Consider the following 27,751-nt stretch of genomic DNA (forward strand, 5'->3'; position numbering starts at 1 on the left):
TTGGCGTGGGGATGCACTATTTGCCGAGAGAGTTCACGTCCGCCATTGTGGTTGTCGTGTACGTGCCGCCATCAGTTGACGCTGAGGAAGCTGTGGACACCATCCACTCCACTGTGTCTGCTCTGCTGAATCATCAGCCTGGAGCATTCATGGCTATCACTGGTGACTTTAACCACACCACATTGGATAGCTTCACAACCTTCCATCAATACATAGACTGCCCAACAAGGAACAATAAAACTCTGGACTTGCTGTATGCTAATACTAAGGACGCATACAGCGCCACTGCCCTTCCCCCCCTCGGCAGGTCTGATCATGACCTGGTCCGCTGACACCAGGTCTGTTCCTCTGGTGAAGAGGCTGCCGGTGACCACCAGGACTGTGAGGAGGTGGTCTCTGGAGGCTAACGACGCTCTACAGGACTGCTTCGAGTCAACGGACTGGGATGTGCTGTGTGGACCGCATGGGAGGACATCAACAGGATGACCGACTGCATCACGGAATACATCAAGTTCTGTGAACACACCACCATCCCATCACGGACTGTGCGCTGCTTCCCCAACAACAAGCCCTGGATCACCAGGGACCTGAAGGCTTCTTAACAAGAAGAAAGCTGCTTTCAGGTCTGGAGACAGGGAGGAGCTGAGAGAGCCCAGCGCAACCTGAAGGTGAAGCTCAGGGAGGGCAAGGACTCCTACAGGAGGAAGCTGGAGGCCAAACTCCAGCTGAACAACTCAAGGGAGATGTGGACTGGGATGAAGCAGATAACTGGCTTCAAGGTGGGAGGAGACAGCCAGGGGCTCCTGGAGAGGGCCAACGAGCTGAACTGTTTTTTCAATAGGTTCAGTTCACAGCCCTCTCCTGTCTCCTCCACACATCACACCTCCCAAACACCTCCCCCTCTGTCCCCCCTGCTGAGCTGCACATCCACCGAGCCCTCAATAACAATGGGCTCCTCCACCCTCCCCCTCTCTCTGTGACGACTGACCAGGTGAGAAGACAGCTGGAGAAACTACACCAGCGCAGAGCTGAAGGTCCTGATGGCATCAGCCCCAGGGTCCTAAAGACCTGCGCCACCCAGCTGTCTGGTGTCCTGCAGCGCCTCTTCAACCTCAGCCTGAGGCAGGGGGAGGTCCCGGTGCTGTGGAAGACGTCGTGCCTGGTCCCTGTCCCAAAGAAGTCAACACCATCTGGCCTCAATGACTACCGACGGGTCGCCCTCACCTCCCATGTGATGAAGGTGCTGGAGAGGCTGGTCTTGGCCCACCTCCGGCCGCAGGTGAAATCGTCGCTGGACCCTCTGCAATTTGCTTACCAGCCTCATGTGGGAGTGGACGACGCCATCATCTACCTGCTGCAACGAGCTCAGTCGCACCTGGATGGAACCGGTGTCTCTGTGAGAGTCACTTCCTTTGACTTCTCCAGTGCATTTAACACCATCCAGCCCTGCTGCTGAGTGAGAAGCTGCGGGTGGTCGGTGTGGACGCGTCCACCATCTCCTGGATCACTGACTACCTCACAGGCAGACCACAGTTTGTCAGAATGGGCGTGTGCTGTCTGGAACGGTGGTCAGTGATGTTGAGCCCACAGGAACTGTTCTGTCTCCCTTCCTCTTCACCCTGTACACCAGTGACTTCCAGTACAACACGGAGTCATGCCATCTGCAGAAGTACTCTGATGACTCTGCAGTGGTCGGGTGTATTAGGGATGGACGGGAGGAGGAGGACAGGGCAGTGGTGAGCGACTTTGTAAAGTGGGCCGATGAGAACCACCTGCGGCTGAACGTGGCCAAGACCAGAGAGATGGTGGTGGACTTCAGGAGGAAGGCGACAGCTCCTCCACCTCTGAGTGTCCTGGGCGTGGACGTGGACATGGTGGAGGAGGACCAGTACCTGGGCGTCTCCATCGACAGCCGACTGAACTGGAAGGCCAACATCAACGCTGTGTACAAGAAGGGGATGAGTCGACTCTTTTTCCTGAGGAAGCTTCGATCCTTCAACGTGTGCAGCAAGATGCTGGAGTTATTCTACCAGTCGGTTGTGGCCAGTGTGCTGCACTTTGCCATTGTCTGCTGGGGGAGCAGCATCGGAGCCGGTGACACCAGCCGTCTAACAAACTGGTTAGGAAGGCTGGCTCCATCATCGGCTGCCAGCTGGAGCACCTGGAACAGGTGGTGGAGAGGAGGACGTTGAAGAAACTTGTGTCCATATTGGACCACCCGGACCACCCAGACCACCCTCTCCACCAGCTCCTACAGGGACAGAGGAGTACTTTCTCCAGACGTCTCCTCACGCTCCGCTGCCACAAGGACAGATACAGGAGAACATTCCTGCCGACGGCTATGAGGCTCTATAACAGATCACCTCTTGCCAGATCATAGTGCAATAACTACAACAATAACTGAATACTTACACTATGTTGATCTGCACTTCACACATCTCATTTGTTTGCACTACACACATACACACACATTTCATTTCATTTGCTTTGCACTCATACACACACTTTGCTTTTTGCACTCTGTCTATATTTAATATCAGTGTTGTTGTGTGTTGTGTATGCATGTGTGTTGTATATTTACATATATATTTTGTTTTGTATTTTACTTTTATTTTACTTGTATACTTCTATATCTTTCATCCCTGTTTCTTATATTTTGTGTTTTGTTTTTTATTCTTGTGTGTTGCTGCTATTGTCACGACAGATTTCCCCTTGGGGATTAATAAAGTATATATCTATCTATCTATAAGTTAAGGTAAGGTAAGTTAAGGTAAGTTAAGTTAAGTTAAGGTAAGTTAAGGTAAGGAAAGGTAAGGTAAGATAAGATAAGGTAAGGTAAGATGCAATGAGAAAAGACTTGAGACCAGAATGACATAACACAGAACCAAGGGGCTCCAGTACACCCCATATTGTGTAAATCCACCACACACACACACACACACACACACACACACACACACACACACACACACGTGTAGCCCCAGAGGTGTGGGGTGTGACGAGCCGTGGTCTAAACACTGAAGCTCTGCGGTCCACGCGGCGCTGAGCATCTCCTCTGGGGCAACAAAGGGCCCCATCTGGTTCTGGTTCTGGTTCTGGTTCTGCTGCTCATGGTGCCAACACAAACAGCCTGAGCGAGATGTTTGTTTGCATAAATTGTTTTGAAAGACTTCACCGGGAGTCTTTTCTTTTATTAAAATAATAAGATTGTTTTGGGATTTTTCTTCTCGGTTCCTTGGCACTGAGTTTGGACTGTGAACAAGTCAGTGTGTGTGTGTGTCTGTATGTGTGTGTGTGTGTGTCTGTGTGTGTATGTGTCTGTGTGTGTGTCTGTGTGTGTATGTGTGTCTGTGTATGTGTGTCTGTGTGTGTGTGTGTATGTGTGTATGTGTGTGTGTTGGTGGATATGGTATGTCCGAACTTTTCACCTGAATACACACCAGCAAAAGCCGGATTTATGGGGAATAGCCGGACCATGCCGAGGTTCGGCTAAACCAAAGAGCTTAAACGTCTTATAAGTGTCTAACTAACATACCCTCTCTTTTCGTGCAAAGTCCATTTTTACCACCTGACCTAGTTTTTGTGTATCCCAGTGTATAGAACAGCGACAACTATCGTCGTGAGGATGCTGGTGCAGTTTCATACACATTTTGATACACACGGGCTGTGTCTACTACCGCGCACTTGAGCACTTCGAGCTGACTTTCAGTGTTCGAAGTGCGCCACTGAAAAAACCAGCAGAATTCAGTGCACTGAAAGTACCGGGATGGTGCACTGCAAACGGGCAAAAAATTTAGTGTAAAACGATGGACACTACTCGCCCTAAACGGCCGCCATCTTGGCGACGTAGCGGAAGAGGAGGAGCCCTTTCGCCAGCTTTTCATTTTATTTCTAAAACAATGGCGGACAGCACAAGCGGTAGACCACGAAGCTACAGACCGTAAATGTAAGTATCAGCGGTAATTACACATTGTACTGGTATTACAATGTACTACTAACATGCCATTCTCAGATTAGTGAGCATACCGAGGTAGCATTAGATGCCATTGGATCTGCATGGCAGTTATGATAAGCTAGCTGGGTAATCCACCACCCGGTCCTCTTGCCAGTCCGACGAAGGTGCACTTTTATCGGACACTTTCCGCTTGACGAGCGGGGGCAGGTGGCGGGCTCCAGGCGCTTGCTCCAGCGGCAAGTCCGACGACAGATAGCTATGTCAGTCATCGGACAGTGTTAAACAACGGCTGTTCTGTTAAACAATCGAAATAGCAATTTTAATAATGGATTAACAATGGATATGCTCAGTTTAATAACGGGTTAACATGACACCGCGAGCGTTTGCCCACACGCCGCCCGATAATTAATACCGTTACGATAGCTATCTAAGCTTGTCCTTCTTGAAATAATTGTAGCTTTCAATCATCGTTGTGTGTTGTTTTTTTAATGTCGTGTATGTATTAATTTAAATGTAATCGTGGTTTGGGACATAGCACTGAATGGCTATCCTATTTCTGTTTCCTGCCCCAGAGACGTTTCCTGGAGGTGCTGGTGCTGGTCCTCTGCTGCCCTCCCGACATCTGCATCTGGCTCCAATGACCTCTGGCACAAACCTCACATCCACCTCCAGGGCCTTTAAGAAGATGGACCGCCATCGCGTCTTCAGTATCCCGAAGGACCTCTCCACAACACACCTCGCCTTTGACAGGCAGCAGTTGTAGCTTGGAGGTGGACAGGCTGCCTGAAGGGGTCATGAGGCAGATGGGTTTGGACAGGCAGGGGGAGCCACCATCCCCAAGGATACAGTATCCTGGTGGAGGGGATGACTGCTCATAGAAGATGGGGCTGTTATTCAGGACCCTGGCATCATGCACTGAGCCCGGGGCCTGTCGAAGGCCCTGGCCACCACCCGATAGGAGGTGGCGCTGGCAAGCCAAAAAATAAAAACTAGACGGGAGATCTCGGGGCCCCAACCGTGGTCACAGTCAGTGCCCAGCACAGCCATGAGGGCGTTGAATGACTCTCGGTGAGCCTGAAGTCCACCCTCATGTCACTGTGGCCATCACAATACAACGCCAGCAGTGGCATTGCAACATTGATACGGCAGCGCCGCCTGGGACTGGGTGGCTGCTGTAGTGTGGGGAGGGGAGGGGAAGGGAAGATTATATTAATATGCGTCATTTTATCAATAAAATGTTGTCATTGAGGTTTTGTAGTCTTTTATTGCGTTTTCTGATTTATATTAGAATTGATGCATGTTTGTAACAACAATTAATATGCCTGTGTGTTCAATTGCTAATTGATACCTGTATCAGGGTGAACTTCACTACAACAGAGATGTGTATAAAAGTACAGTCAGTCAAAGTAGGCCTATTACTGTGTGAATTCAAGCAGATGATGCCTATCATTTCAGTGGATAATTCTTAAAACTAATTGGAATATAGGGACAAACATGTACAGATTTGTCATGTTTTATTTCCATATGGTGTGTATGTGGATTGCAAAGAAGAAGGCTACTTCTGACAAAGATAAATGAGAATTTAGCATACCTAGCGAGGAGAATTTAATTGCAACTACTATATGAAGCTATGCTGTAAAGGTAAGGCAAAATCACAATTAAATTTACATATACCATCTCGACTTCAGCCAGAAGGCGGAGGCTCCTGCCGCGATGGTGGAGGTATCGCAGTTTCCATATGGGGTGGAGAAAGGGGTAAACAAGGGACAACAAGAGGGCAAGAAGTGCATTCATTTAGTCAGTTTAAGGGTTAGGGCAGGGGTGGGCAAACTTTTTGACTCGCGGGCCACATTCGGTTCTAAAATGTGACAGAGGGGCCGGCCAGGAGCATTTAGACACGCAATGTAATTTATTAAACCTGGAGATTGCGTCTGTTTTTTATACATTTCAATTTAAGGTGCAAAGTTAAAGTAATCAACATTTACTGGAAAGAGATCAATGGAATCACTTTCAACATTCAAAACAAAGTATTACCCAACGAAATACTCAAACTCAATAATTTCTAATTGTTTTAAACCCCGCAAAATAATGGACAGATTGTCCTGAGAGATAGACTGTATTAAATATCCTGCCTGCAGCAGAAACTAGAAAGGGGTCTTTAAATTGAGGGCGATGTGCGGCGTCATCTGGTCAGCATGTGTATGAACCCGTCACAAACAGACTGACAGCGCTTTACTCGAGAAAATATGACCCTAAAGCTGACAATTGAAGTTCTATTTTAAAAAATTCTTCATATCTCTTCTGAAAACACACCTTTTCTCATGTAGACAAACTGTTTTGGTGTTTGAAATTGGTTTACCAAAGGTCATAGGTTCACAAAAGCAGTGAAATATCTGAATACAATGCTAGATACATGTACTTGCACCTGTCCATCCTGGAGAGGGATCCTGAAGGGTTATTTTGGAGTTTTTCCTGATCCGATGTGAGGTCAAAGGTCAGGGAAGTCTATATGTACAGATTGTAAAGCACTCCAAGACCAATTTGTAATTTGTGAAATTGGGCTCCACAAATAAACTGAATTGAATTAAATAAAGAAAACCAAATTTTGTATGACCGTTTTGAGTAAAAATGATGTGTCTGTCACACATTCACCAAAATGGTAAAGATGGGACTGAGAAATTACTTCATATTGCAGATAAAGTTTCATGGGGTGTGTGCAAATAAAACATGACCATTACATTTTTTTATTTTTATAAATATGTATTGTGCATAAATAAAATAAAAATCTACATTATATACATGTTGAGAAATAGAAAACAGAACACAACTATTGACACAGACTATTTACAATATGGCTTCACTATAATAACATCATGTCATCGTGTTACGAGACCTCTCTGCTGGCCGGGCAGGTTGAGCTGCAGGCGGAGCTGCAGGCGCTGGTGAATCCTCTCTGTAAAATACAAGACTAGTCAGCACCGCGCACATGTAACGGACACCGTGACGGGACACGTAACGTGTAGTAAAGACTCTTACCCGGTCCAAGTGGCTCTCTTCTGGCTGCGTATTCCTCCTCGTGGCTCTGCAGCCCCTCCAGGCTCCGCGCTGCTCGCCAAAATCACTGCGGCTGTTCACCAGTGTGGTGGGCGGGTCCTTTGTGATTTACTGAGTGCTCATTGGTTGTTTCTTTCGAAAGATGTTGACAGACAAACGGATTGACAAATCACGGTGAAGGGTTTCGTGTGACGAGTTCTTTCCGCGCCAACGCACACCGGAAGTAAACAAAATTGCGATTTGGACAAATTCGGCGGGCCGGATTAAAAAGCCTAACGGGCCGGATGTGGCCCGCGGGCCGTTGTTTGCCCATGTCTGGGTGAGGGTATCGCAAACAGATTTGCATACGTCACTCCCGGCTTAATTTCGCGGGTGCCGTGAACAGATTTGCGTCCGTCACTTCCGCCAAGTGGTGAACGTAAGTGTTCCATTTGAGACAGACTCATCAGCCACGCAGTGCACTGCAATACAGTGCACTGAATTGTAGTGCACTGTATTGCAGTGTACTTCGTAAAGTGTGCGGTTGTAGACATAGCCACGGTGAAAATGTCGCGCCCTTTCTTGTGATTGGCTGTTTTTCCCCGCGTGGGGGGGACGGCAGAGTGACGTCGGAGGGGCGGACCAGCGTCAAGGACAAGGCGCGTGGACCTTTAAACAGACAGGCAGAGAACAGGCACCGATGAAGGATGAAGGATTAAACACCACCAGGTAAGCTTTTACATGTGTAAATATAAAGCGGAGCTAGCTACAGGTGATTCGGTTAAGACTGGAGTAGATGAGAGCGTGTCATTTATATGTCTAAGTATAAAACGGAGCTAGCTCCAGGTGATTCGGTTAAGACTGGAGAAGATGAGAACGTGTCATTTATATGTGTAAGTATAAAACGGAGCTAGCTCCAGGTGATTCGGTTAAGACTGCAGTAGATGAGAGCGTGTCATTTATATGTCTAAGTATAAAACGGAGCTAGCTCCAGGTGATTCGGTTAAGACTGGAGAAGATGAGAGCGTGTCATTTATATGTGTAAATATAAAACGGAGCTAGCTCCAGGTGGTGAAGACTGAAGGAGATGAGTGAGGTGAGCTATGCTAGCAGGCCCTCTGGTTAAGGACAGTCGATTCACGTGGTGGTTTAGCTCGTGTTATCTCGTGCTTTATCATTGTCACGGCCTGTGTCGAGCCACATGGCGTGTTAGCTTGCTGCCGTTAGCGACCGTGCTAACCGCTAGCTCGCGACCGTGCTAACGCTAGCTAGCGCTCGTTTGCTAACGTTAGCTTGCTAGTGACTATGTGGCTTGAAACAAGGCAAAAGGTTGACGTTAGCATGCCATTGTAGCTTACATCACACATCTCCTCACCAGTCTTGACTGAATCACCTGCAGCTTGCTCCCTGAGCTGCTAGCACTAAGCTAATGTTGATGGTATGTTTACTCTGGGCCTGCAGAGAGGATGATTAGCAGTATGTCGACAGGTTTGGAAGAAACAAACAAAGCAAGGGGCTTACCTTACTTCTTCAGTTAATCTTAGATAGTCTAAAGATATTCTTAATATGTAAACCTATGAAGCAGTGTCAAATAAAAATGTGAATGGAGCAGTTATTCATTTTCTTATTTTATCCAAGTTTATTACTGGTTTAAATGGCTATAGAATATGTTCTGATCATACATGTTCTATAAATGAAGATATGCATGTTCTATAATTGAAGATAATAATCCTGACAACCATCTTCTTTGGTCATTTCAGCAAGAGAATATGCATCGACGAAGACGCCTAAATCCAAAGGCTGATGCCAACTTTTACATTGATACTGGAGGGGACAAAGTGGGACTTGACATCAAATACATCAATGCCTTCAAAGGTAAGTTGAATGTTCTAATTTTGTAATCATGATTAAAGTAGGAATAAACTTAACAAATGTTTTTTCTCTGTGTGTATGGAATAGGTCGTGGCATCTTCACCTCTGCTCTATTTGAAGGGGGAGAATTTCTGTTGGAATATAGAGGTGAACTAATAAACCAGCAAGAATGTGAACGGAGACAGAGACTTCATCACGACTGCCTGAAGGTGTTCATGTTCGAGTTCCTTTTTAATGGAAAACTATGGTGGTGCGTATTGTGTCAATGCTTCTTCTAATCCAAATTCAATGCCACATTGCCTTTATTTTATATATTTACTCTTATGAAACTGATATACTTTTGTTTTTGTAGTTTTGATGCAGCAAAAGAGGATGGGTCGCTTGGAAGACTTGTGAACGATAATAATGTCAACCCCAATGCCAAGATGAAGTACCTAAACATACAAGGGAAGCCCCATCTGTGTTTGTTTGCAACACGAGACATCAGTCAAGGAGAGGAGGTCACCTATAATTATGGTGACTCGGATTGACCGTGGAGATGCAAGGTAGTCAAAATGTTACTTTAAAAGTTATTTCTAAAGGAAATGCTTATACCATATGATATGTCACATACATGAATAATGCTTAATGATGTCCAAGTAGCTTTGATTTTAGATTCATTTACAATTATCTTTGACAATATTAAAACGGTTATTGACATTGTTGGTTGAAGAGGTGAAAAAAGAAATGCTGCTACCTACAAATATCAAAGTTTCTGCTGTATTGATTATTCAGTTTTGACTTGATCCCGTTGGATTGGTGTTTATTGTTAATATCTTCAGAAATCTAAAGGAAAGTCTTCGGACGGGGAGCACGGTGAGGGTCCATCTACATCCGAGCCTTCGAAGTGTACTCAAAAGGTTTCAACAAGTAAGAGGCAAGAAAAGAGATCTCCAGGTGCATCAACTAGTCTGCTCAAAAGATATGAAAAGGTAAGTCATATTAGTAGTTTTATGTTTTATGCTACATATTACGGGTGTAAATTCCTCCGCCAACATCTTTCTACACATGATTTATTTTTTGTTCACGAGACGCAGCTTCCTCGGCCTCGCCGCCGTGCCCCGACCGACCGGGCAACAACCAATCAGAGCAGAGGATCCTCTCACTGCCCGTTCAGGAGCTATGACCTCATTCTGTGACAAACTCGTGTTTAACTTTAAAAGCTTACATTTCCCCGTTTCTGTTTCGGTCTCAACCAATGTTACAGCCCTCGACACATGACAACACGTTAACGCTGAGAGCATCTCTCTTCTCTCACTCCGGTTGGCTCAGTGGGAGAATCCATCTCTGGCTCGTCTGCCAGGATTCAGACTGGGCTTGAGTCAGGGCCTCACATGGAGCGGCTCACTGCTGAGCCTCCAGCAGTCGTTGTTTCTGTGATGTCACTTCAGATGTGCGTGGGTATGTTTGTTCAACATGTTTGGTCTCATGATGGCGTTTCATGCACTGTAAAATGTAATAAGTTGACTTTACTTGAAAAAGGTGAGGAAACCGATTGCCTCAACATTTCTAAGTAAAGCAGCTCAATATTTTTAAGTTCTTAAAGCTAAAAGAAACTAAGTTTAGGCAACTCATGTATTTGCAGTAAACATTAGTATAGTTAACTTAACAATTATTAGTTAGGTTAACTTAAAAAAGACAACTTAAAAGATCCAAGTTATATTAAGTAAACAGTACTAATAAGAACTAGTTCACTTTACAAGTCAATGAGATCACATTACTTAGAAATAGTGAGGAAACCGATTGCCTTAAAATGATCAAGTAAGCTGAACTAAAAACTGTAAGTTGTTGAAACAAAAGAAGGAGAACAGTTACAATGGAAGACAACGTTTATGTAGAAGAAGAACACATGTTTTAAAACTCAAACAACGTGCTCGACAAATTTCCCCTTGGGGATTAATAAAGTATATATCTATCTATCTCTATCTAAAAACGCTGAACATGTTGCCAGATTAGGTTTTGCAACGCAGAAATATGATGAACACAGCGTTTTCGGCATTTGCTAAATTCCACGACAGAAAAACAACAAAAACAGACATTTTCTATAAAAGAGTTCTATTGGAGATAGAAGGGTGAAGTTCTCGGGCCTGACTGCACATCATGAACAGTCCCTCACGGCATCAGTAGATTTTTGAGTGATTGTATTTCAGGGTTTTTGGTCCAAGTGAGAAGCACTCTATGAATAAATTCAGAAGGTGTTCCTCACTCCTTGAGAGTTCTCCAAATTCAGGGTAAATAAGTCCGAAGAGTAGCCACACGGCACGGGGAAGATCATCACGGTCACCCATCACGACTGCTCCTCCCAAAACGACGGCAGTAGCTGTAGACTCCAGGTCCAGCGAGTGAGGAGAGGCCACGATGTCTTCAGCAGCGTCATCGGTCCCAATGGAGGGGTGGGACACGTCCAGAAGGTCATCAGAGTCCTAACAACAAGAGCAGCATAAAAAACACAATTACATGTCAAATTTCACATTGCATTTCTATGGTAGAACCCACAATGGTTACTTGGATTCTGATATTATTAGATAATCAAGTGAAAGATGCTCCTCAAGAGTGAGTGCAATGATTAATTCATTGATCATGTGATTCACTGAATGGTTGCAAAAGGTAACGAGAATGGGCACTCGGTAGAGCGCAAACCTTCGCATATCACAAGATTGGGCATTGAATTATGAACATGTTGGCATTAGTTGCATGCCAATTGGATAAAAATTGACTGCGCTATGGTAAAAAGAAGATTTTGACCTTTTCATGACCTTGACCTTTGACCCGATCAATCCCAAAATCTAATCAAATGGTCCCCGGATAATAACTAATCATCCCACCAAATTTCATGCGATTCGGTTTTAAACTTTTGTTATGCGAATAACACGCATATAAATAAATAAATAAATACACGGCGATCAAAACATAACCTTCCGCATTTTCAATGCGAAGGTAATAAAAAAGAATATGAATTATCATATTTACCTGCATCATATTGGCTGCTCCTGAACCTCCTGTGGCAGGAGAGCGAGCATATTGCCCAAAAGCAACAAAGAAGTAGCGATAATGTTACAAGTGAAAACCCTTTTTTGGAAACAGGAGATATTAGTAGAACCCCTCTACCATCATGCAGACATGTGAAGGTGTCCAGAAACCCATTTAGGTGTGATATGATTTGTAATTTTTTATTTTGAAGGCCTTTGGGTTTTGAATGGGGCGACGAGAGCTGCAACTGGACCCGACTGGAAAGACGGGAGATCCCACTAAAAGGGCCCCAATCAGGGATAAGTGAATCACAAAGTATAGAAGCACTGATTGGAAGAGAAGTAGCCAATACCAAAAGATTAACAGGCAGAACACATGAGATATATTGGGCATCCTGTGGTGTGGAATTCAATAATTTTGACTAAAGTCTACTTACAAATTCTTGAAGAAGTCTGCGTTGTCATCTCCAAGGATGACGGGAGGGCCACGGAGGACTGCTGTTCACCTCCCAGTCACATCTGGACTCTAAAAACATATTTAAAACACACAATTGACAAGTGTTACAGGACAATCATTTGACAGCTCTGCATCCAATGCTGTGACACGACCTTATGAACCACATACAGAAAAATGACTGCTTGAGAAACTTACCCCAGGTGTGACTTGATATTCAAGTTTCTGTCCGACACTTTCCCCCCTTGGGTCTTGAAAATCTCCAGGAAGCGAGGAGTGCATTTGTCGAGATCTTTGAAGAACTCTGATTGCAACTCAGATTTTTGCTTGATAAGCGACAGAAATCAGCCAGAATCTAAAGGAAAGAGAAATAAATGAAGATGTCGTCATATTTGACCTCCAGAGAACACATGACAACATGCTACATCACACTGGGCCAGGGCTCCAGACTAACTTTTTTTACTAGGAGCACAGTGGCCCCTAACTTAAAATTTTAGGGGCGCAAGCAGAAAATTTAGGGGCGCACACTATAAATCGACTTGCAAAGTTTTCCCATCATTTTTACTGTATTACTGATAAATAATTTGACAATATACAATCTTATATCTGTTTGCCTTCATGAACTGCAAAACATTCACAACAGAGAACTCTTCAGAAGTTACTGTATTGAGTTTAAACATATTTTAAGAGAAAACATACCTTGAGCATGTGCATGTTGCACTTCGATGTGGCCAATCAAAACATTTATTGGTTTCTAGAGATGCACCGATCAGGTTTTTGTTGCCGATCACCGAAATCAGTATCTTCCGATAATACCGATCACGGTGTTGATTGACGCATTCTATTTATCGTGTAGCATTATTGCCTAGGACTATGAGGAAATACATATATAAAGCAACTCAAACATTAAATAAATTACCGATTTCTTTAAACATTTAGGACTTTTACTTTGAAAAATGTCCTAATTGATACATTAAAATTGTTTGATTGCTATTGTAGGGGATTTCAGATATGTATGGAACACATCTGCATCATTCTTTTCCTGGAACTCTTGGGGAAATCTATATACAGGACATTTCTTAACATACAATAGACTGACTAATTTTTATAAACTCTTCCTTGGTCCAGTAAAAATGTTTTAATGTTAGCATAATTTAAGCTAAATCTCAGAAACGATCTATAAAGATACAAAATCAGTTCATTGTTTACTTTTATATGTTCGTGTATGATTTGTCGACATCTTATTTTGAAAAACGGATGTTGTTTCACGTGGTTCTTTCCGCTAACTTTGCAAAACCGGATGTTGTCACTTAAATCCTTCCGCTAACTTTATCAAAACCCTCGCGCGCTCCTGATCTAATGCGTTTACCGTGAGCGACAGTGTATAGGGGCTCAGACATGTGAGAGTCGGCTGAGTCGACACAGTGATTCAACTCGGGGGACGGGGACGCCGCTCGGTGGTGAGGATCCCCTCTGACCTCTCACTGCGGCCCTCCGCTGCGGTGCGCCTCTTTTCACACATTAGCCCCCCGCTCTCACACACAGGCCAGCCTTCTTCGGTTTTCGGCTCCTTTCTTCTTCTTCTGGAGTTAATGTCGGTTAGCAAACCAGTCATTCAGGCATTACCGCTAACTATAGTGGGCTGAAGTGTAGAACAAGTTTGTCAGCAACAAAAATATTTAATAACAAACAACAAAAAATCTGCTAATTTACTGGTCGCGCATGCGCGAGTTGATGAAACATTTACTCGCACTGTGTCTAATTTTAGGCGCAAAATGCGACCATTTGGTCGCAGTCTGGAGCCCTGTGGGCAGAAAACTAGTGGCTTCTAGATTGAACAGATTCCATCAGCTCCCCTCATCGGCCCTTCATGGTCGTCACCGGCTCCGGCTCCCCCTGTCCCTTCACCGGCTCCAGGCCCCGTGTCCCTTCGCCGGCTCCAGGCCCCTGTCCCTTCGCCGGCTCCAGGCCCCGTGTCCCTTCGCCGGCTCCAGGCCCCTGTCCCTTCGCCGGCTCCAGGACCCGTGTCCCTTCACCGGCTCCAGGCCCCGTGTCCCTTCGCCGGCTCCAGGCCCTGTGTCCCTCACGGCTCCAGGCCCTGCCTTCACGGCTCCAGGCCCTGTCCTTCGCCGCTCCAGGCCCTGTCCTCGCGGCTCCAGGCCCTGTCCCTTCACCGGCTCCAGGCCCCTGTCCTTCGGCTCCGGCCCCGTGTCCTTCGCTGCTCCAGGCCCCTGTCCCTTCACGGCTCCAGGCCCCTGTCCTTCGCGCTCCAGGCCCCGTGTCCCTTCACGGCTCCAGGCCCCTGTCCCTTCACCGGCTCCAGGCCCCTGTCCCTTCGCCGGCTCCAGGCCCCGTGTCCCTTCACCGGCTCCAGGCCCCTGTCCCTTCGCCGGCTCCAGGCCCCGTGTCCCTTCACCGGCTCCAGGCCCCTGTCCCTTCGCGGCTCCAGGCCCCTGTCCCTTCACCAGGCCCCGTGTCCCTTCGCGGCTCCAGGCCCGTGTCCCTTCGCCGGCTCCGGCCCCGTGTCCCTTCGCTGCTCCAGGCCCCGTGTCCTTCACGGCTCCGGCCCAGGCCCCGTGTCCCTTCCGGCTCCAGGCCCGTGTCCCTTCGCTGCTCCAGGCCCTGTCCCTTCCGGCTCCAGGCCCCCGTGTCCTTCCGGCTCCAGGCCCGTGTCCCTTCGCGGCTCCAGGCCCGTGTCCTTCGCCCGGCTCCGTGTCCCGCGGCTCCGCCCCGTGTCCTTCGCGGCTCCGCCCCGTGTCCCTTCACGGCTCCCCGTGTCCTTCGCGGCTCCAGGCCCTGTCCTTCGCGGCTCCAGGCCCGTGTCCTTCGCGGCTCCAGGCCCCCTGTCCCTTCAGCGGCTCCGGCTCCCCGTGTCCCTTCGCCGGCTCCAGGCCCCGTGTCCCTTCACCGGCTCCCCGTGTCCCTTCACCGGCTCCAGGCCCCTGTCCCTTCGCCGGCTCCAGGCCCCGTGTCCTCGCTGCTCCAGGCCCGTGTCCCTTCCGGCTCCAGGACCCGTGTCCTTCCCGGCCCAGGCTCAGGCCCCTGTCCCGCTGCTCCAGGCCCGGTGTCCCTCCAGCGGCTCCAGGCCCCGTGTCCCTTCAGCGGCTCCAGGCCCCGTGTCCCTTCGCCGGCTCCAGGCCCGTGTCCTCGCGCTCCGGCTCCGTGTCCCTCGCGGCTCCCCGTGTGCCTCGCGGCTCCAGGCCCCTGTCCTTCGCGGCTCCAGGCCGTGTCCTCGCGGCTCCAGGCCCCGAGTCCTTACAGCGGCTCCAGGCCCCGTGTCCTTCGCGCTCCAGGCCCCGTGTCCCTTCACCGGCTCCCGTGTCCCTTCACGGCTCCAGGCCGAGTCCTTCGCGGCTCCGGCTCCCCGTGTCCCTTCGCCGGCTCCAGGACCCGTGTCCCTTCGCGGCTCCAGGACCCGTGTCCCTTCGCCGGCTCCAGGCCCCGTGTCCCTTCGCCGGCTCCAGGCCCCGAGTCCCTTCTCGGGCTCCAGGCCCCGTGTCCCTTCGCGGGCTCCAGGCCGAGTGTCCCATCGTGGGCTCCAGGCCCCGAGTCCCTTCTCGGGCTTCAGCTCCTCCTTACCCATCGCCACCCTAGTCCCCCATAGCCTGCATTTTGGACTTCATCTTTGCTAACTCTATTTCTCTTCCCTCCATCCTCCTGCCAAAGATCCATCTATTCTTTTTTTTTTGTCTTAGAGAGATGTCCTCAAGGAGATTATTCTCGTCCTTCATCTGTTGGAGCTCCGTCTTCAACAGTCCAACTTCAATCTGGTTTTCGTCCTGAACCCCTCTGAGCTTAAACACCTGGATCTGTTTGTTGTTGTTCAGGGCCTTGATTTCCTCCCTCGCCACTGTGAGCTCCATCTCCTGGGTCCTTATTGTCTCTCTCAAAATTTGGCGCATCTCGAAGTGGACCCAACCACCCCCTTTCATGTTCTGGTTTTCCTCATTCCCCTCTTGGAGCTCCATCTCTACGGTCCGGTTTCTCTCCGTAAAGACCTGGTTGTTCTCCTTTAGCAGTTGGAGCTCCAGCTCCTGGGTCTCTTTGGCCTCTTTCACCTGTTGGATTTCCATCTCCAGTTCCGGGTTCCGGTTTGTCTCTTTCAGGACCAGGTTTTCCTCCTTCACCACCGTGAGCTCCATCTCTAGGGTCCTTATTGTCTCTCTCAAAATTTGGCGCATTTCAAAGTGGACCCAACCAACCCCTTTCATGTTCTGGTTTTCCTCATTCCCCTCTTGGAGCTCCATCTCTACGGTCCGGTTTCTCTCCGTAAGGACCTGGTTGTTCTCCTTTAGCAGTTGGAGCTCCAGCTCCTGGGTCTCTTTGGCCTCTTTCACCAGTTGGATTTCCATCTCCAGTTCCGGGTTCCGGTTTGTCTCTTTTAGGACCAGGTTTTCCTCCTTCGCCACTGTGAGCTCCATCTCTAGGGTCTGGTTTTTCTCCGTAAAGACCTGCTTTTCCTCCTTCGCCACTGTGAGCTCCATCTCTAGGGTCTGGTTTTTCTCCGTAAAGACCTGCTTTTCCTCCTTCGCCACTGTGAGCTCCATCTCTAGGGTCTGGTTTTTCTCCGTAAAGACCTGCTTTTCCTCCTTCGCCACTGTGAGCTCCATCTCTAGGGTCTGGTTTCTCTCCGTAAAGACCTGCTTTTCCTCCTTCGCCACTGTGAGCTCCATCTCTAGGGTCTGGTTTCTCTCCGTAAAGACCTGCTTTTCCTCCTTTGCCACTGTGAGCTCCATCTCTAGGGTCTGGTTTTTCTCCGTAAAGACCTGCTTTTTCTCCTTTGCCACTGTGAGCTTCATCTCTAGGGTCTGGTTTTTCTCCGTAAAGACCTGCTTTTCCTCCTTTGCGACTGTGAGCTCCATCTCCTGGGTCCTTAGTGTCTCTTTCAGGACCTGCTTTTCCTCCTTCGCCACTGTGAGCTCCATCTCTAGGGTCTGTTTTTTCTCCGTAAAGACCTGCTTTTCCTCCTTCGCCACTGTGAGCTCCATCTCCTGGGTCCTTATTGTCTCTTTCAACCTCTGGCGTATCGCGAAGTGGACCCAATCACCCTCTTTCATTTTCTTGTTTTCCTCATTCGCCGCTTGGAGCTCCATCTCTACGGTCTGGTTTCTCTCCGTAAGGACCTTGTTTTTCTCCTTTAGCCGTTCGAGCTCCAGCTCCTCTTTCCCCAGTTTGATTCCCATCCGCAGTTTGGGTTTCCGTTTTTTTTTTTTCAGGGCCTCCTTTTCCTCCTTCAACTGTCGGAGTTCCTCCAGCAACACGTCCTGCGTGTTCAGTTCATAGATTGACTCCCAGCTCGGCTCCAGGTCCATCAGGTAAGAGTTTCCCATCTCTGATCCTGTCGTAAATAGAGGGTCATTGTTGTCCAACTCGCTATTAAATATCAAGTTTTTGATAAGCCTCAACATACTTAGTCCAGACAGATTAAAAATGTTCGGCACAAATTGGTCTCCAAGAAATATTGCTGGTCTTGTGTTTGGTTCCATAGGGAGCGTTGACATTATCCGACTGTAGAGATGAAACTGTAGAGATGAAACTGTAGAGATGAATCTGAATGCTGGACTGAATGGTGGACTCTCTCCCAGCACGGGGTATATACTGTTTTCTGTGGCTTTGAAGCTGTGATCAATGATGACATCATGATGATGTCATCATTGGTCCGTGGCTTTGATCACAGCTCACTCTACTTTGGGCCCCCGTTGACTCGCCATACTTTAACGGAAAAAAATGATTTAAAGTTTGTAACGTTAACAAAATTCTGGACTGTATTTTGCCCGCTGGCCGTTTGGATAGCTCACGCCGTTTTCACGCCATCACCGTTAAAAGTTTCAGAAAGCTTCTTTTCAGAGTTTACAATGGGTGTGTGTGGCACGGAATGTTCAAGCTAGAGTGAAGGAGCTGGACAAATATTCTGTCATTCTCCCAAACAAACTTCCCTTTCAGTCCCAATTTTCGCTCTGAGCGCATCCCGTCTAGGAAGTAAACGTGGGGAATCTTGTGCCGGTCGTAGACGTGTGTCTGTGGAATCCAACAGACTTACACATTTGCTCCTGTGAGCCTGAGAGCGGCGTGAACGCAGCCAACTGCTCCATTGGACACCATGTTAAATCAGACCACCGTTTTCTTAAAGAAAGCCGACGGTACCACTTTTCCAAACTGCCGTAAAGCTCACGTCCCGAAACCCGATGAGGACGACGGTCACATCCCAACGTTCGGAAGAGTCTCACCTCTCTAACGATGTCAACGTCTTGTTTGTGGGACACACGCTTCTGTATCAAGGGGCTGCTGACTGACTGCTGCTTTTGCTGAAAAATCACTGTTTCCTCCTCTCACTGTCTATGCACGCAGCACGAAGTGTGTGTGTGTGTGTGTGTGTGTGTCTGTGTGTGTGTTCCCTCCTCCAGCTCTACGGGGAAGAAGCGAACAAGAGAAGAAGAAGAGGAAGAAGATGATGATCAAGAAGAAAAAGAAGGAGAAGAGAAGAAGAAGATGATGATGATGACGATAAAGAAAAAGAAGATGACAAGGAATCAGGAGAAGAAAAGAAGGAGATGAAGAAGAAAAAGATGATGATGAAGAAGAAAGTGAAGAAGATTATGATGAAGAAGAAGATGATGTTGATGATGATGATGATGAAGAGGGCTCCCTCCATCCAGCCGACCTAGAAGCAGATGTTACGTGTTTGCGACATCAAAAGTTCCTGAACTGAAGTGAGGCTGAGATCAGAGACGTGTGATTGGCCTCCTCACTGGTTCATGTCAACGAGGCCGGGTGACCTCTGACCTTTGCCTCGAGGCCGCTGCTCCACCAGAAACACACACTGTTGATTCAACGAGGATAATTCATGATTTGCAGATTGTCAAGCTTACTTATGGGGGGGGGGGGAGGGACTGGATCAGATGCCCCCCCTCCTCCCCCCCCCCCTCCTCGGCACCTTTGAAATACAACTTGGCCTCGTTTTTTTAGGATCCTCTCTCTCCGCTCCGGTCAAGATGTTTTCCATTTGGAGAAAACAGCCGCGCCTTCTATTTTATATTCTGAGAACGATAAATTGGGGGGGGGGGGGACCTTGAGGGTCCTTCAACAAGTGTTGTGTGTACTCTGCTGGTGGGAACACGCTATTTTAGCTCGTTAGCTCTTTTAGCTCGTTAGCTCTAAGTCGTTGTCACCCCAAGGTGTCGAGAGTAAATATGCGGTGTTAACTTCAGGCTAAATAAAGGGGGAGAAAACACACACACAGATTGTGTGAGTGACGACAGAGGGAGAGAGAGGGACCAGGCTCAACCCATCTGCGTGGTTATAAAGGGCGAGTTATGATGGGGACTAGAATGCGATGAATCAAGTTTAACAATATTTAATGGCAAGAAGTATAAAACAGAAGTTTAACAAACAACCAAACGCTCAGGGCCGTGGGTCCCGTGGCGATGACGACTCCACAGGTACGAGCTCCAAGGAAGCAGCAGGTGTTGCTTTCTGACCGGGTCGAGACCAAAGAGAGCGATGTTCCCCAGGACAGAGTCTTAGTCCCAGAACCAGCCAATCAGCTCCTCTCAAAGGGAGTTCAGCCTCTAATACCTTCCTGTTGGATAAAAGTCCCGCTATCAAAATGGAGAGGTCAAAGGTCACAACCCCCGGGTCAAAACGTCAAGTATTTTCACAATAAAAGTCCCGTAAATAAAGTCACTGTCATTCTACTTCCTGATGGCGCCGCCTCGGTGTGTTATGTTTTTGTTGTTTTCGTTTTAAATACTGTTTTCTGCTGTGATTGCTCTTTCACCAGAGAAGAGCTCATGAACATCAGGGAACAACTTTATTTCCAACGTTTTTAACTTCTGTGGAGTTACTGGACATTTTGTAAAGGTGTGGCGCTTATGCGGCTACGAAAGCGGGATCTCCACTGTGCAACAAACTGGACGAACTCCAGCTGCTGGTGGGGAGAGACAGAGACTTTTCCTCATCCTCCGCCCTGTGTTTCACGGAATCATGGCTTAGTGGATCGCAGATTCTGCGCTCCAGCTCGCTGGCTTCCAGCTGTTCGGCGGACGGGACACAGAGCTCTCCGGAAAAGCAAAGGGTGGAGGAATCTGCTTTTACCTCAACAACGGCTGGTGCAACGGTGATCCTACAGCACTGTTCACGGACCTGGAATCTTTATCATTCACTGCAAACCCTTCTACTCCCACGTGAGTTCGCTTCATTCATCCTGGCGGGCACAGCGGACCCTCGCCGAACAGATACGAACCTCAGCCACGAACTCCTAAATATAGACAGTTAATAAAATGCCCTACTAGAGAAGAGCATTCTCAACAATCAGCAGGGCCTATCACGCCGTCTCGAGCTGCACTGGGAAACTCTGACCACGTCATGGTTCATCTGATTACAGGCAGAGACTAAAGCTCTGCAAACCTGTGGTGAGGAAGTTCAAGAAGTGGACCAGTGAGGCTCTGGAGGATCTCTTGGACTGTACTGACTGGGATGTCTTCAGGACTGCTACCAACAGCCTGGATGAGTACACAGAGGCTGTAACTTCCTACATCAGCTTCTGTGAGGACAGCTGTATTCCATCCAGCTCCAGGGTGAGTTATAACAACGACAAACCCTGGTTCTGTGAGCTCAGGAAGCTAAGACTGCAGAAGGACCAGGCATTCAGGAGTGGGGACAAGGACCTGTACACAGAGTCCAAATACAGGTTTAGCAAGGCGGTGAGAGATGCTAAACGTCTGTACTCTGAGAAACTGCAACAGCAGCTCTCAGCAAACGACTCTGCTTCTGTCTGGAGAGGGCTCAGGCAGATCACCAACTACAAGCCCAAATCACCCCACTCCATGAACAATGTGCTTCTGGCAGACAGGCTAAATGAGTTCTACTGCCGCTTTGAAAGACAATGGAGCAGTCCTGAGACCATCCCCACAGCCCCATCAACAAGCCACAGACCATCAGCCCACCTCCCCAGCCCATCAGGGCTCACACCTCTGGAGCACCCTCCATCAACTCAGCGACGACCCTCGTCATCCTGGAGAGAGCGTCAATAGGCTGTTCAAAAGCAGAACCCCCGAAGCAGCCCCTCCACCCTGAAGCACTGTGCTGACCAGCTGTCTCCGGTGTTCACCGACATCTTCCTGGAGACATGCCACGTTCCAGCCTGCTTCAAGGCCTCCACCATCATCCCGTCCCCAAAAACCCAAGATCACAGGACTCAATGACTACAGGCCCATCCCCTGACCTCTGTGGTCATGAAGTCCTGTCACACCTCAAGACCATCACCGACCCACTCCTGGACCCCTGCAGTTCGCCTACAGAGCCAACAGGTCTGTAGACGATGCAGTCAACATGGCCCTTCACTACATCCTCCAGCATCTGGACTCCCCAGGAACCTCGCCAGGATCCTGTTTGTGGACTTCAGCTCTGCTTTCAATACAATCATCCGTCCCTGCTGCAGGACAAGCTCTCCCAGCTGCACGTGCCCGACTCCACCTGCAGGTGGATCACAGACTTCCTGACCGACAGGAAGCAGCACGTGAGGTTGGGAAACACGTCTCAGGCTCCCGGACCACCAGCACGGGTTCCCCAAGGCTGTGTTCTCTCCCTCTGCTGTTCTCCCTGTACACCAACAGCTGCACCTCCAGTCACCAGTCCGTCAAGCTCCTAAAGTTCGCGGATGACACCACCCTCATTGGACTCATCTCTGGTGGGGCGAGACCGCCTACAGGTGGGAGACTGACCACCTGGTGACCTGGTGCAGCCAGAACAACCTGGAGCTCAACGCTCTGAAGACAGTGGAGATGGTTGTGGATTTCAGGAGGAATGCAGCCCCACCCGCCCTCTCATCCTGTGTGACTCCCCCGTCGACGCTGTGGAGTCCTACCGCTTCCTGGGCTCCATCATCTCCCAGGACCTCAAGTGGGAGCTGAACATCCGCTCCATCACCAAGAAGGCCCAGCAGAGGATGTTCTTCCTGAGGCAGCTGAGGAAATTCAACCTGCCAGGAGAATGATGGTACAATTCTACGGCCATCGTTGAGTCCATCATCTGCTCCTCCATCACCGTCTGGCACCCTGCAGCCACAGCCAAAGACAAGCGCAGGCTGCAGAGCATCATCCGCTCGGCCGAGAGGGTTATCGGCTGCAATCTGCCTTCCCTCCAGGTCCTGTTCACTTCCAGGTCACTGAAGCGGGCCAGAAAGATTGTCGCTGACCCTCCCACCCTGGACACTCCTGTTGAGTCCCTCCCTCGGGAGGAGGCTGTCCATCAGGACAAAGACCACCCGCCACACCAAAGTTTTTCCGTCGGCAGTCGGGCTCATCAATGGAAACCCGGACTGACTGACTGTCACCCCAGGACTACCACCTCTTCTTCCTCCTTCTTCCCGCTCCTTCCTCTTCCTCCTCCTCCTCCTCCTCCTCCTCCTTCTTCTTCCCTCCTCCACACACGTCACTTTAACATGCACTTTAACTAAAACACACCACTTGAAGCACACACCCAAACACTTCACATTATTTGTTGTCTTTCTGTCGTGTTGATTGTTGTTTGTTTTGTCATGTCCAAATGTTGCACCTTCCACCAAAAAAAATTCCTCGTTTGTTTGTGAAAACATTCCTGGCAATAAAACTGTTTCTGATTCTGATTCTGATTCTGAAATACTTACTAACATTCACTCTCATGAACAAACATTACTTCTTCCCATTTACATATTCATAGAGTAAACAGTCCCCCTATGCTTCAGAACACATTCATAATAATATCATTATATGTATTAATTTAAAGCTCAAGACTACAGAATCAAATCTTGGAAGCTTGGAAAGGTGTGTGTACATCACCTGTGTGTGTACATGACCAGTGTGTGTACATCACCTGTGTGTGTACATCACCAGTGTGTGTACATCACCTGTGTGTGTGTACATCACCTGTGTGCCCAGGAGCTCTCTGCTGCTCCATTAACTCTGTCTTTTAAGGCTGCGTTGTTGTATGTGTGTGTGTGTGTGTGTGTGTGTGTGTGTGTGTGTGCGCACACGCTTGACCTTCGCCGGTGGGAGAGTGATACCTCTCTGCACTCCTTTAATCTGTTCACTTAGCCCGGCTCTGGGCCTCACTTCACTCGTCTTCCTCTGAAGCTCCATCATAAATGCTGGCAGCAAACTGCTGGCTATAAATTATAGTTTTTATAATATTTATATATATATAAAGTATATATACCAACGGTTTGTTTTTCTTAAAGAAAAAAAAATGACCTCATTTTTTGCGACAAAGAAATCTGTCAAGAATAAATAAAAAATTTAAAGAACCGTTTTTTTAAGGTTCTCTGAGGAACCTTTATAGGTTCTTTGAAGAACTCTTTAAGGAAATTGTTCTTTAGAGAACCCTGGTTTTAAAGGTTCTGTGTGGAAACAGAAATGGTTCTTCTGTGGCATCCCTCTGAGGAACCATTTTTGGTTCCAGATGGCTCCTTCATGTGTGTGTGTGTGTGTTGTCTCTGCAGACAGGTCATAGGGGCCAGCGGTCGGACTGAGCACTGAGGCCGAGGTCTTGTGGCCCCTAGTCCCTCCCCCCCCCGCAAGCTTATCGCCTCACACACATTGCCCCCCCCCCCCCAACACTCATCCCTCTCTTCGTCCTCTTCCTTCCTTCTGCCTCCCGCCGCTCCTTCCTCTCGTCTCTCTCTCTGTCGCTCCTCAAGCTGTCGGCGCGCTGGTTCGGAGGGCATCCTTCAGGAAGGAGAGGTCTGTGTTCCAGCCCCCCCCCCCACCCCGATAACCCCGGAGCCAAGTGCTCCGCCGCCAGCTGACATGAAGCAGATGTCCCGCTGACCCCTTTCACACAAACACTCCTCTAGCGAGGAGGTGGAGCAGGTACTGTGAGCGGAGGCACAGCACTCACACCGAGAACAGGAAAGTAGAAAACGGAACGGGGTTCATGGAAAACCTGGAAAAGTCATGGAATTCTAAAAAGAAATCAATCAATCATCCCCAAAGTTTTGGCCAAAATAATGGAAATTTGTTCTATTCATAAGTTCATTTACGCTGAGTTTCAAATAATTCATCTGCTTTTTTAAATGACGTTTCATTACACTCTTTCATACTCGCAAAGTTTCCACGCTGCAAGTGAACGCACCGCAACTGAAAAGATATACATTCTTATTCTTTTAATGTAAACTATTGTCTCATTCATTTAGGTCATTTAAAGTTATATACTGTATGCTTTGGGATTCTCATTGTTCGTTTAAATACGACATTCTCTCACTTTTTCATGTTTACACACCGAGGCTTCACCACATGTCTGGTCCTGTACATTTGGTTTAAAGTCCTGGACACCCATTGGTCGACACGTGTATGACCCGACTAAATGTATTTATTTAATGGGGACCGAGGGCGTTCATCTACGGAACAATGTGGAGTGTAGCGTGTGTGTTTATTGTGTATTAATGTACTGCATGATTGTTTCTTTGTAAATATTACACATTTTATTTTTAAATGATTGTTCTATTTTAAATGACCTTTTTGAATAAGCTGACGAGGGTCACCATGCAGAAGAGGAAGAAGATTGATGTTTTCAATTAATAAATTTTTCATGGCAAATTTGTATATAAATGGTTAATATTTATAAAAACTGAAAAACAAATGACAGAAATGTTAAATATTTCTTCACATTTTTACAATATAATACATACCTGCAAACTTGTCACCTTTCGGTGAAATTCACCGTTTTGAACTCAAAATAGGTCATCCACGTGAATCGTGGAGATCCGAAGTTTTTTTTTTTGGGGGGGTCACCTGGCCCGCTGCCGTTGAGATTGCAGTGAGACGCGGAGAAAAGTGTGAAGTGTTGCTCTTCGCAATAAAACATCTTTGATGGACGTGTCGCGTCTCGGCCAATCAGCGTTCAGATGTCCACAGCGTTTGGGGGTTCAGGTTAGCTTGAATGTTAGCCCGCTACATCTACTCCTGTCACGCTGCACGGTGTAGCGATGCTAACAAAGTACCCGTACGTTAAACACGATGTGATTTAGCATATTTTTAGTGTCAATACTTCATTAAGAGAGCGATCAGAGCGCATGCTGCTCCGTGTCGAGCTGTCTGCGCACACTGCGCTGCGCAGCTCACAGCGAGAGAAGTGGCGCAGCTTTAGAGACTTCGGCTTAAAAAATAAAAAGATGCCAGAAGTGAAATGTTTCAGTTTGTAAAGTTGTGTAACTCTCCAGCTGCTCATCCTGATGAACTGTGTGTCATCTGGTCAGAGACTAACGGCCTCATAGTGTATAATCAATGCTATGATGGCTCCATGTAGTTTCATTCATATCTGGCTGTATGAATACTAATATTACTGTCATTTGTTAAGTGTTGAAAAAGTTGGTAAAAAGTGAACCATACAGATGTTTTATTTATTACTATTATAGATAAATATACCAGTCTCGTAATTATGGTACCATATTGTTTGTATGGTGTATTGAATTCTGGTATCGGGTATCATGATATTTATGGCAGGTATGTAATATGTATAGAAGTTATAATATGAGTATCGTGACAAACAGGTAGAGACAGAACAGATTCAGGGAGAAGTCCATGAGGACTGTTCAGGCAAAAAAAGGAAGTTGGTTCATGAATGACTTTAACCATATTATATATAATGACAATGTATATTTGTTATTACTATCATTATAGGGCTGAGTCAGAGCGGAGGACCTTTTGTTCTTAAACTGTTTATTATCATTATTTAGATTTGTGGTCAGAACAATAAAATGACTAGTTGTGGTTCTAAAAGCTTTGAGGCTTCAAACAACGTGGATGTGGTGTGGTGACAAAAAAAAAAAAAGTCACCTGCACCCCCCCGTTGTCACCTTTTTCACCCCTCATGAGTTTGCAGGTATGATATTAAATGTCAGCGTTTTCTGTGATGCTGAAGGAAGCAATGTCACACGTCTGAAAACAGACGCTGAAGGTCACATGCAGTAGGACGTTGTATGTCCCCTTAGGTTATCTCTCTCACACACACACACACACACAAGGTCATCCTCTGGGGAAGTAAAGGTGGAGTTGAGCCTACACAGAGACCTCACAGCCCGGTGACCTCATCACGATGCACAGAACCGGCGGTGAGAAGGCGGGTGGCACCACGTTCCCAGTGCACAGCGCTGTGGACCATGTGTGTGTGTGTGTGGGGGGGGGGGGGGGTTAGCAGCAAACACACACACACACACACACACACACACTTCCTCCGGTTGAGATAGGCGGCCTCTGCTTTCTGTCAGGGTGTCCTCAGCCAGCAGACCCCTGGGGCCCTTTTGTGCTCGGTGGGAATCTGGTCTTCTCAGACCCCCCCCACAAACGCACACACAACTCCGCCTCCCCTACAGATGAGAAGGAAAACAAGACCTGAGAAAGACGTCGCCGCTCATCCTCTGTTATCGTCTCCCATATTGTCTTTGCTCTCTCTCTCTCAATCCTACACCTCCATCCCCCTCTCTCTCCCCTCTCTCTCCTGCCGAGGCGGTCGATCGCGTTAATTGGCTCACTCAGTCACCGGTACATTGATTGCGGTCGCTAATAAAAGGGCTATTGATTGGCACTTTGTTGAACACTGGTCGGCGCGGTGAGAGCTGCCCTCTCAGACCGTCCTGACAGCAACCTTTCCCTGTTTGCAGTCTCTTAATGTCATAAATTATGTCGGTCGATTAAGGAGATATATTTCGTGAGGACGTTTCTTAGATCGCGCCTGCAAAGAGAGAGAGAGAGAGAGAGGACAAGTGGCTCCTGAGAGCAACAACCTGCATCCTGGGTATCAGGCCTGCTTAAAAGATTAGAATAAAGTATTCACACATATCAATTAAAAGATGCATTAAACTCGCTGTTTAATACCTGCAGACCACAGATGGTTGTTGTGTGTTATATTCAGTCAATCATTGTAATACAATTCAATATTTTTCTATATAATATATAAAACAGAAAGAATGAAAAGGTGGAAGCAAAAAATGCTTATATATTCCTATCCTAAATTAGTATAATCAAATAAAGCAGAACATTATTATATAAAATAACAAAGAAAATAAAAAATAATATATATGTATATATATATAAATATATACATATATACAGGACTGTCTCAGAAAATTAGAATATTGTGATAAAGTTCTTTATTTTCTGTAATGCAATAAAAAAAACAAAAATGTCATGCATTCTGGATTCATTACAAATCAACTGAAATATTGCAAGCCTTTTATTCTTTTAATATTGCTGATTATGGCTTACAGCTTAAGAAAACTCTAAAATCTTATCTCATAAAATTTGAATATTTCCTCAGACCAAGTAAAAAAAAAGATTTATAACAGCAAAACAAAAGCAAACATTTGAAAATGTGTTTCCAGGTGTTTCGAGTTAATTAGACGATTCAAGTGATTTGTTTAATACCCTACTAGTATACTTTTTCATGATATTCTAA

The 27,751-nt window shown here is 47.3% G+C and overlaps 1 protein-coding gene and 2 long non-coding RNA genes across 6 annotated transcripts; 1 reads left to right on the forward strand and 2 right to left on the reverse strand.

The window, feature by feature from the left end:
- Positions 1-4,880: 4,880 nt before the first annotated feature.
- Positions 4,881-5,726, reverse strand: LOC130192809 (uncharacterized). Its single transcript, XR_008831452.1, has 2 exons — positions 5,630-5,726; positions 4,881-5,127 (listed from the first exon to the last, which is right to left on the reverse strand). It is a non-coding gene; the product is annotated as an uncharacterized LOC130192809 (long non-coding RNA).
- Positions 5,727-7,323: 1,597 nt separating this feature from the next.
- Positions 7,324-24,937, forward strand: LOC130192888 (uncharacterized). 4 transcript variants are annotated; one of them, XR_008831471.1, is made up of 6 exons: positions 7,324-7,717; positions 8,749-8,863; positions 8,948-9,110; positions 9,213-9,405; positions 9,682-9,831; positions 23,997-24,937. It is a non-coding gene; the product is annotated as an uncharacterized LOC130192888 (long non-coding RNA). The 4 variants fall into 4 exon arrangements; XR_008831470.1 differs by lacking the exon at positions 23,997-24,937 and adding an exon at positions 9,931-11,104; XR_008831469.1 differs by lacking the exon at positions 23,997-24,937 and adding an exon at positions 9,937-11,104.
- Positions 15,764-20,027, reverse strand: LOC130192886 (golgin subfamily A member 6-like protein 7). The gene has a single exon (XM_056413079.1). The coding sequence runs from the start codon at positions 17,821-17,823 to the stop codon at positions 15,913-15,915; it is 1,911 nt and encodes a 636-aa protein (XP_056269054.1). The 5' UTR covers positions 17,824-20,027; the 3' UTR covers positions 15,764-15,912.
- Positions 24,938-27,751: the final 2,814 nt, after the last annotated feature.

Source organism: Pseudoliparis swirei, chromosome 4 (assembly GCF_029220125.1).
Source record: "Pseudoliparis swirei isolate HS2019 ecotype Mariana Trench chromosome 4, NWPU_hadal_v1, whole genome shotgun sequence".
NCBI classification, from domain to species: domain Eukaryota; kingdom Metazoa; phylum Chordata; class Actinopteri; order Perciformes; family Liparidae; genus Pseudoliparis; species Pseudoliparis swirei.